Source organism: Zingiber officinale, chromosome 3A (assembly GCF_018446385.1).
Source record: "Zingiber officinale cultivar Zhangliang chromosome 3A, Zo_v1.1, whole genome shotgun sequence".
NCBI classification, from domain to species: Eukaryota; Viridiplantae; Streptophyta; class Magnoliopsida; order Zingiberales; family Zingiberaceae; genus Zingiber; species Zingiber officinale.
In genome coordinates this window covers 48,323,026-48,333,806 of record NC_055990.1, presented here as the reverse complement: position 1 = coordinate 48,333,806, position 10,781 = coordinate 48,323,026, and the positions used below count along the sequence as shown (strand labels likewise).

Genomic DNA, 10,781 nt, shown 5'->3' with positions numbered 1-10,781 from the left:
GATGTTCTCATATGGTCTATGTGACCAAACTCTCTAATAGTCTATGTAACTTATTAAGTCTTTGTGACTTACCTGAATGAACAAGTCTTAGTGACTTACCTTAGACGAGTGGGAGATGTTGGAAATGGGGAGAGTGGGGATGTGGGAACATGACCCTCGTTCCCCACTACTCATAATGGAAAAGTCCATTATGCCCCTGGTTTATTTCCCTATATAAATGGGGTGCATCCAAGGATCATGAAAGTGGGTTGGAGACGAGAGTAAGCGAGGAGAATATTCAAGGCGGTGAGATTTGGTTTGTGGAATTGCGGAGGGCTTTCCGATTCTGTGATCGATCTTCCGACAGCAAGTTTCGTCATTGCCGATTGCGGATCTGCGGGAGATCGCTGTAAGTTTTTACAGCTTTAATTTTTATTCATCTTTCATGCATTTAGAATTATCTACAGAAACCGCCACGTGCGGTTAGGGCACGGCGTCAGGCGCGCGAGAGAGAAAGGAAAAATGAAGGAGAAGAAAATAAAAAGAAAAGAAAAGAAAATAAAGAAAATCAACATTTCCTCGCTAAAACGGGGTAGCCTAAACAGACTTTCCCGGGACCCAAATTTTATCCTCGTAACTGAAACCATACGGTCTCCGAAAAATTCTCAAAAAATTTCTAAAAATTCCGAAAAATTTCGTTATGATGATTCGTCCATTTTCGGTATTTTACAACTATTGACGCCCCCAGGCATAGCATAAACAGTAGGCGCATTATATCTCTGCGTAATAGCCAGAGGTCGATTCTCAAGAACTGACGATATGTGATTTACTCTACTATACGCCTGATGTCTATGTACTATATATACCTCCTTCTATATCCATGTGACTGATACTAGGATGACTATTAATGTAGCGAATCTACATTTCAAGAGCTACTATTGACAACCTCAATTTTGATACCAGGGATAACAAATGCCTTTGATATCCCTTGATAGAGTTATAGACCACCTTAACACTAGTTGTTAGATTTTTTATGTCTTCTTAATCCACATATTTATAAGTCAAAATATAATATATTTAAATAAAGAAATAAATGTAGCATGAATCGTCATTAAGTATATGTCTATTATCACATATTAAATATGAAAAGAATAATACACAACTAACTTTTGATCAATTAAAAATAGGATTCATGCTTACAATCATCCCTTAGAAATTTAAATTTTAACTTAAAACATAACATTTCAAAAGAACCATCAATTAACTTATCCATATATTAGTACTATTTTGCCACTTTGCCTAATTTTGGACAAAAACTAAATTGAGTGTTAAAATATAATTTATATTTTTCAAAAAAAATATATTAGAGGTACTAAATAACTATAAAATATATTATCTTTTTTTTTAGATTTTTTATGAATCAAATAAAGTTTGGTCAAAATTTAAATGAATTCTTTATAAGTTTTAAAATTATATTAGAGGTTTTGACTTTTGAATAAGTATATCCTATATTATTACTATTTTTAAAACTTTTAAGTACTTAATTATATATATTTTATTTTTAAAGGAGGGATAAGGTTATTTTAGAAGAGAGAAAATCCGGCCATGACTTGTGATCTAGGGAATGTGTCATTCGTATTTATGGTCGGATCGTGGTCACGATCTGACTGTAAATAGTTACGATATTTTTCTGGGTTTATCGTCCCCATCAAATTATAATTTTTGTTTGGAGGGGGCGATCGGAGGCCGCCCGGAGGACACCCTCGTTCGGTGTCCAGTAACTTAACCACTTATCTATCACCGGAAATCTTCGGGAGGCCTTCGATTATCCACTTCAAATAAATATTATAATCTGATAAGGACAATGAACTCAGAAAAAGATCATAATAATTTATGATCGGATCATAATCCGATGATAAATACGAATAATATATCTCTTAAATAATAAAAAAATGATTCAAACAATATGTGCTTCCATTAAATGAACTAGTTGTAAAGTACAGTAATCACTTTTAAAAACATAGTCAACGGTGGAAACGGATACTTCTCCTGCTCCGTTGACAACGAATTGCCACGTGGGAATGTGCGTTGCCGCCAACTCGTGCCCAGTTCCGTACGACGCGCGTGCTTTGGACGGCGTCGCCATTTTCCAGTTTCGAAAATGCCTTTCAGAAGGCCCTCGCAAATGCTATATGCCAACGCTGCTTCATTCGGGTCAGGGATTTGTAAATGTCTCCTTTAAGTTGCTCCATGATGTCATGATTACGCCCTTTCCTTACTTTTCTTAGCCACGTTTTGTGTTTCCTGTTTGAGTAAAAAACGAAGTCGCCGCCTAAACATGAGACGCTTAGAACCCAGCGAGAGACGCCGCGGAATTTGAATTTTGATCTCCTCTGCAGTTTCCATCAAGATCTCTCTCCTTTCCTCTGCAAATTTGTGTAAAAGGGATTCTGCACAAGAGGCGAGCCGAAAGGAGCGATCTTTGGGATGGCGAAGTTCGGCCATCTCTTTCGGATGTAGTGGCTTCAGACCCCTTTCCCGCCGCCTTCCAGCGTTCCAGATCCAATCTCCGATTTCCCGTTGGTATTACGCATTTGAGAAGCGTCTCCAGAGGCGGCGGATTTCCTGATTCCTTTAGCCCCTTCGGACTCGGCCGCCTCAGCGGATGGGCGTTGTGTGTGAGCGCACCGGGGAGGATGGCGACCGTGAAGGAGGGAGCCGAGCGACGAGGGGACGGGAAAGGCGGAGGCTTTTGATCCCGGGATGCCGCCTCCGTTCGGGCTGTCGGAGATCCGAGCCGCCATTCCGAAGCACTGCTGGGTGAAGGACTCCTGGACTCGCCGTGGCTCGATAAGTGGTTCGCCGTGGCGGCGACAGATTATTCACAGGAAGGATCATACTTACTATTTTCTAACCCTCTTTGGTTAAATCTTAACGCACATTGCTATGGCAGTTTGCAAGAAGTCCAGGGAAGAGTGGCACACACTTTCATCCAAGCAGAGATCTCTTCCTTCCTAGTGAAAAGAAGGATGTTATCACGTCAACTGTTTGCTGGATTGCCATGGTCGGATTGCTCACAGGGTTGACTTGCTTCGCGGCCCCATTCAAATGTTAAAGCTTTATAGAATCCCATATTGGGTATCTTCAATCCTATCTGTTCCCTCCTGTCTTACGCATTTGGTATCTGCTTCTTGTTCCAATTCTAGTTCTTTGTTATGTGGTTAGATCTTGTCACATATTTGCATCACTGCGGACACAAGAGAAGCTTTCTTGGTACCGTTCAAAGGTATAATTGGAACAAATTCTTCCTAGTTGCCAAAAGTAAATTTGCTTCGAGTTGTTATCTATTAATCTAATTAAATTTGTGGCTCCTCATATGTTGGATCGAGATTATGGATGGATTAACAACATCCACCATGATAACTCATGTCATACATCACCTCTTCCCCCCAGATACGACATTACCATTTAGTGGAAGCTGTAAGTAGTACTTTGCTATTTCATTTTTAGTTTCCCTCCTACTAGAGGAAACTTTGTCGACGAATAGACGTTTGATATCACTCTGTTGCATCAGACTGAGGCAGCTCAACCAGTGCTTGGAAAATACTATAGGGAACCTGAACAATCTGGCCCTTTGCCACTCCATCTGTTTGGAGCCTTATCAAGGAGTCTGAATCATATGATCACTTTGTACCTGATACTGGAGACATCGTGTATTATTAACCAGATGATCAATCATGCAGTTCTTCAGAAATGGAGTCATGATTTGGCCGGTGAGAAACTTTCGTAGGGCTCAACGGGGCATCCTTAGGATTAGTTGTTTCAAAGAGTTAGATACTTGGTGCCAATTAAAAAATAAAATTGTCATGATTGAAATATATATGGTATGAACTACATGCGCATCAGAGGACTGATTTATCACTGCATAATGATACAAGCTCTATATCACATGAGCCAGATGATCTGTTCATGGTTCTTCTCTCTTTAGTCCACCTTTACTTTTTTTCCCCCCTCTAGTTCATGTAAAAGATTGCTCTCTTAATTGACTATTACCCATAATGTATACAGAAGAATGTATCAAAATAGTTATATGCATGAATAATGAAGAAGCAAAGACATTTTCCCTCATCCTTTTTGTGTTTAGTGATTAGTGACTCGATCACTTGTCCCTCATTCCTTTTGCGTTCCTTTTGTTTGTTCATAACACATCATACTTCAGCCGAGACAAATTGGATACGAGAAGTGTAAACAAAGTTAGGACAGATTATTCTAGTCAAACAACTTCATCAACTAAAGTATAGCTTCTTTAGGATTACATTTAATGGCGTTTACTTGTGTTCATACGCCTACTCTCCATTGGAATCAAACATGTTGATTTACACAAGCTATGGGAAAGCAGTGACGGCCATAGAACTGATGGCTCTAACAATTCTTCTAAAGAAGTGAGAAACAGAAGCATGAAGAAAATAATATCATACAAAGAGACCAACGTATTTTGATGGCTCCATAAGATTATCTACATGGGATTTCAAACTGGGAAGTGCCTCATAGCAAACTAAATCCTAGAGACAATCTCGAGCAAGGTGTTTCTGATTTTTGCTTTGTCAAGAAGGTCAAGCACTTGAAACTTGCAGTCTATATTTTTCTTTTCTTGTTGATAGGCTTCGTCCGACAAATGGTGAAAATTTTGCATCCATTCTTTTTCATTGGCAATCATCAGTAACAGTTGAACATCAACCTTGAAGGATTAAAATACGCCTCATATTATTACTATTGTTTTTTTTTAAAACTTTTGTCTGCACAACAGGATCAATAATCAAGGTTTGTACAATTCCTTGACTTCTGCAACATGTGATACTTACTCCCAATTAAGAAGTTGCCATGGTCAGCCACATTCTCTGAAACTTGCAGTAAAAGTCAGCGAAAGCATTCACTCTGTGTTGCTCCATTCTTCACAGATCACAAGTTCCTTAATTCTCTTGAAAGCTGCGGCTCTTCAACCTGTAGATGATCAAAAGCTTCATCATTGTAATGTGGAAAGGGCTAAAACCTTACTGACCAAAAACAGGACTAAGCCCTAACTGCAATCCTGTAAAATGATATTTACAGGATTGAGAATGAAGATATAGCAAAGAGCCTGCAAAAGTCTTGGTGATCAGCACTGAATCTGGTTCTCTCCTCTATGAACAGATGTAAAGGAAAGAACAACTGGATTCCTTTAGAATCTCCAGCTTGAAATGAGAGTTACAGATCTTAATTATGGAGGTAGGCTCTCTAGGGATCTATCTACTCAATTTAAAATTGGAAGAGTTATTAGCAGTGCTTCCAAAAACAGATATTAATATTGAACAATAATGATCAATTAGACAAGGAGACAATGATCATTAACTCTTGTACTCTACTACTGAAATCACGGATCGAACCGAGAAATTGATTCTAGTCTTCAATAAAAAAATACCAAATAAATGAAAAACTCTTGCAATATTAAAGCTATAATATGTATTCATATTGTATGTAATATATCCTAGTCGAGTTAAAGTTTTTCTGTGTTTCTTTACAAAACCTTGGAATGCCACATATTTGAAAAAAAAAAAAAATCAGAGATTATAAATGTTATTAACTTCAACTATTTGAGATTTGCTAAGTTGCTATCAAGCATTGAAGTTTATGAACAATTGCAATCAAAGCAAAAGTGGGAAAAAAGTAAAGAGCTATAGCTTATAAGTACATTGCCAGATGAAGCATTTTCATGCATGTTAATGTACTGATACTTATCGTAAGCTGGAAAGCAAAGCATCTTCAAAAGCTATTCAAAATCTTTATCTTCTTTCTGGAACAGAATAATAAAAAATCTTCGTTTGCCTCTTTTGATATTTTTTTTTCGAAAAATTAAAAATGTTTAACAGGGAGTAAAGCTTCTCGTACGTGCTTATAGAACAAACTAACCTTGTTCTTCTCTCTTTCATCTCCTCTCTCAATATACTTGTTCATCCATTTCAGTTTATCTCGCACTTTTCGATCGTGAGCAATCTTAATCTTTCTGAGAGATGAGCTTGTCGAGGAGGGCCACCAGGAGCTGGTGGCGGCGCTCAGCGCGCGCCTCCTCCCTCGCCCGGCGCTCCTCCTCCCTCGCCCGCCATCGCCGGTCCATCTCCGCCCGCTCGGCTCGCAGCGCCTCCATGAGCCGCCGCCACTCCTCCTCTTCCGCTCGCCGGGCCAACTCCCGCGACTCCGTCGCCTCCAGCCACCGCGCCTCCATCTCCATCTGCTGCCGCATGAACTCCCGCACCGCCACATTGATCGCCGCCGTAGGCTTCGACATCTCCGCCGCCACTTGGTGATCAAGTTTCCGCTTCTTCTTCCTCCCCGCTTTCCCGCTATCCTCCTCCTCCGACGCTAACTCCCTCTCGTCCAACTCCTTCACTTGCAATACTGCTTGCTTCCCCTTCTCCGACGGCGACGGCGCCGCCGCCGCCCGGTCAGAGAATATTCTCCTCATATCCTCGTAGAAAGGGAAGTGCTGCTTCTCGCTTTCCGTCAACGACTCGCTCCCCTGCTACTCACTTGCACCAAATTACTCGACACATAAACAACGGACGAACTAACTGAGGCAATTAATTAAATGCAAAAGAATGAAGACCTTGAAGCGGGTGACGAGATTCTTCCACTTGGACTTGCACTGCTCTGGTGTGCGGCAGAAGCCCTTGAGGAGGAGCAAGGAGGAGGTAGCCTCCCAAAGCGACTTGTTGCGCTTCGTCTCCGTGAAGCTCTTGTCGAGCTGCGCCCGGATGGAGAGCAACTCCCGCGTCTCCTCGTGGCTCCACTGCGGGAGCCGCTGGTCAGCGCCACCTCCGCCGCCGCCCCCGTCGGGGTCTTGCGCCGATGCCACTGGGCCCGGGTTCAGCGTTGGGTAAGGGCTGAGCCGGTGGTGGTGGAGGTGGCCGTGGTGATGCTCCATGGAATAATCAAGGGAAGCGAGTAGAAGTAGGAGCGGCAGGCAGGGAGATAGAGATGGGGAGAGAATTGATCAAGGTGTGAATTGAATAGGATTAATTAAAGATATGGGGAAGGAGTGAGGATCGGATGGGGTCGGCGACTCTCTGTCAACGCGGAAAGGGGGAGGTGCTGGTTTCCCACTGCTTTTATAAGAAGCGCAGGGCGAGAGAACTAGTGAGCTGCGTTCGTGAGGGTGCCGTCACGCTTACGACGGCAGCCGCCCTCAGTTTCAGTGCTTCCTCTTTCGTGCACGGCCAAACAGATAAAACAGAGTGCGGAACCATGAAGCCACAGGAAAATTACTTTATTAATTTATAATCGTAGTTAATGATTATATTTATATAATTTAGTTAGATGATATATAAAAAGATATGATAAATATAGTAATTAAAATTATAATAATGAGGATGTGGCTGTAAATGAGGATTGTTATTTGTGCCTTTATTATTCTACAAATTCAACAAGATGCGTAATTAAAACGTTGACTTTAGTTGTTCATTTATTAAATCGTTATTTGAATAATGGCTTATGAACATGTCAACAATTTAATGAGATGTAGGAGTTGTTTAGCCAATACATATTTTCATACTAAGTGAAAATTTATCTGTACGTGTTTGTCGAGCCTGAATAATTGATCAATTTATAATAAAATATGTTACTTTAATATTATCTCACCATATTATATATTATGGTGGAAGACTCATTTGGAACCCACAACATTCGTGGATAGTACGAGGAACTAAGTACTATTGTAAAGGAGAGCATCAAATACTAGAGTTATAGTAGCACGCAATTTGGATCCTTAGCAACCTGCATATAGCAAGTTGGTTTGATATGTTGGATTTAATTTCTATAAGGTGGGCTTATTGGTTATTTGTATTTGTGGATATGAACAAAACCCGTTTAAGTGATCTAATTTAAGTTTATTAGATTTCGGGTTATTAGATTTGAATTGAATAAACCTAATATGTGATATCTATGAGTTGATAATAAATCAGAGTGCCTATATAAGGGAAATGTTCCCAAGAGTTTAGGATATCATCATCTTTGAGACATCTCTTCATTTCCCATTGACAAAGAGGATTCGATATCGTCACCCTAATCCCCTTGGAAGATCTTCCCCCTTTTCTTCCACTACTTCTTATTCCTTAAGGATTTCTAGATCGCTTGGATGACGCTAAAAACAAGAGCAATGGATTTGAAATTAGGTTCCCTATCTTTTAATTATGCAATTTATTATGTTATGTCATGCTTCTGTTGAAACAAGATCCATGCTTAATATTTATATTTCCTATTTCGAATTCTTATCTAGTTTGTAGAATTCATGAGATTCAATTTTATGAGAACTATCAATTGGTATCATAACTTGTGCTATGTTTCATCATTTTTCATGACAATACTGTTTATTTTTCGTCGATCTTTTGATTTCATTCAAGATTACTGTTTACTAGTATTTGATCGTCAAAACTCTGCAATTAGAAAAACTAGGAAAGACTTGCTCTTCTATATTTTTCATGATTTTCATGAAAAACATGAAGAACAATGGTGATTAACTGCCATCTTTGTGAAGAATCATCGTGTTTCATATGATTTTAGGTCAACTTACGATGGTGTAATTGATTGCCTTAGTTGGGCAATCAATTAACAAGACTAAAATAACAAACATAGTCATTGAGAATCGATTAGCCTGATCGATCAATGGCAATCGATTGGTTGTATTGGCTTATTGATTGGCTATTGAATTAGGGCATTAATTGATTTGAATTGATCACTGGGTTGTCACTAATCAATTGGCAATCTTACCTATAGATTAATGACCTTGTTATGCCACTCAAAAGTGATTTGGATCGATAAGGTGAATTGATTACAACCTTTAAATCATGACAAAATCGATTGGAATCGATCAACCTAATTGATTGATGTCATCAATCGATTAGGATTTATTTCTAATTGATTAATAGTTTAAAAAATCGAGACAAAATCTGTTGGTTGCTACTCGGAATATCGTACCGGTTCCCCTGTACAAAAATTTTGTACAAGTCCGGAACCTTTCCTAACAACCTATTATGTTCTTTAGAAATAAATTTGAAATCGCAAATAGAACTTAACATTATTGATTCCAAATTCAACTTATCTGTTATTAGTGGTTTAGACTTGGATCGCAAACGATGCTTAACATTATTGATCCAAATCCACCCATGTTACAAATTCAATTAAATATTAATTTCAGAGATCGGGTTCCAGGTTAAACATGGTGAGACACTATGCCTTCTTGGGTAAGGAGCATCCATCACTTCCTAGACAAAGTCTTTCAATGAAATTTAATATTTTATTTTCTTATAGTAACCCTAGGTTTAACTAAAAAGAACAATCGAATCACAAGTTTGAAAAACAAAAGAAACATAAAATCAAAAAACATAAATTCGATTACTTAGATTCATTAGCCTCTTGTGTTTGGTATTTCAAGATCTAAATAAAAGGATGAACTAGTTATGATGCGTAAACTAATAGCTAGTTATACCTTTTATAGATTATAGACCTCACGATCTTCTGTCGTATTTCTCTTCTTATCTCAGACGTCGTGTGGGAGACGATCTACCGAGACGAGAATCCACCCAAGCCTCCTTCTTCTCCTTGCAAATTTTGGCCACCAAGAATCTCCTAGAGATGAAGGTCTTCGGCCACCAACCAAGCTCCAAGGGATGCAAAGAAACAAAGCCTCCTTTATCTACTTCTTCTCCAAGCAAAATCCGGCCACCAAGGGTCTCTTAGAGAGTTGATGCCGCCGGCCAAGGAAGAAGAAAAGGGGAAGAGGAGGAAGAGAGGGAGGGCCGGCCACCACAAGGAAGGGAAGAGAGGAATACTAGATGTATGTTCTTGTAAGGTGAGACACTTCTACCCTCTCTTTTATATTCTTTGGTTTTGATAAATAAGGAAAGTTTTTAATAAAAACTTCTTTTTTTTTTCTATTTTCCTTGCCATTGAAAAGGAAAATTTAATTAATAAAAAAAAAATCCTTTTCTCTATCAATGTGGCCGGCCACCTCAACTCCTCCAAACAAGGAAAGTTTTAAACACAAAATTAAAACTTCCTAATTTGTTTCCGAAAATTTTAAAAATAAAATTTCTCTTTAAAAATTCCCTACATGGTTGGTTATAAAAGAAAACTTTTATAAATTAAAATCTCTTTATTAAAACATGTGGATGATTATAATAAGGAAAGTTTTCTCAAAATAAAAATCTTCCTTTCAATTTACAAATAAGGAAAGATATCAAATCTTTTCTTTTAATCTTTTGTAGAAACTATAAAAGGAAAGATTTAAATTTTAAAACTCTCTTTTAAAATCATGAGGATGGTTACAAAAAAGGAAAATTTTATCAAAAATTAAAATCTTCCTTTTAACTACAAATAAGGAAAGATATCAAACCTTCCTCTTAATCTTTTGTAGAAAACTATAAAAGGAAAGATTTAAATTTTAAACTCTCTTTTAAAACCATAGCTTCCACATAAGAAAGATTTTAAAAAATAAAATCGTTTTAATTTTATTGTGGCTGACCACCAACTTTGGCTCCAAGTTAGGGTCGGCCACCTACTTGCTCCATCAAGGCTTGATCTTGGTCGTCCCCTAGCTTGGGCTCCAAGCTTGGCTTGGCCGACCACCTTAAGATGGGTAAGAAGGTGGGTATAGGTGGGTATAACACTTTATAAATAAGAGGCTACAACATGGACCGAGAGGAGGAATTGGTTTTGGTCTCCCGATGAACTTGAGCTTCCCGTGTTTGCCCCGAACACCCAACTCGAGTTCA

General features: G+C 38.8%; 1 protein-coding gene and 1 long non-coding RNA gene across 3 annotated transcripts; one reads left to right on the top strand and one right to left on the bottom strand.

Moving 5' to 3' along the window:
* Positions 1-2,248: 2,248 nt before the first annotated feature.
* Positions 2,249-4,109, top strand: LOC122051858. The gene is made up of 4 exons (XR_006131572.1): positions 2,249-3,117; positions 3,205-3,265; positions 3,369-3,459; positions 3,554-4,109. It is a non-coding gene; the product is annotated as an uncharacterized LOC122051858 (long non-coding RNA).
* Positions 4,110-5,935: 1,826 nt separating this feature from the next.
* On the bottom strand, positions 5,936-7,083 carry LOC122051857 (trihelix transcription factor GT-3a-like). 2 transcript variants are annotated; one of them, XM_042613161.1, is made up of 2 exons: positions 6,620-7,083; positions 5,936-6,535 (listed from the first exon to the last, which is right to left on the bottom strand). In XM_042613161.1, exons 1-2 carry the CDS (start codon positions 6,935-6,937, stop codon positions 6,011-6,013), a joined length of 843 nt encoding a protein of 280 aa, XP_042469095.1. In that variant the 5' UTR covers positions 6,938-7,083; the 3' UTR covers positions 5,936-6,010. The 2 variants fall into 2 exon arrangements, with proteins under 2 accessions (XP_042469095.1, XP_042469096.1); XM_042613162.1 differs by having other exon boundaries at positions 5,936-6,532.
* Between the last annotated feature and the right edge of the window lie 3,698 nt (positions 7,084-10,781).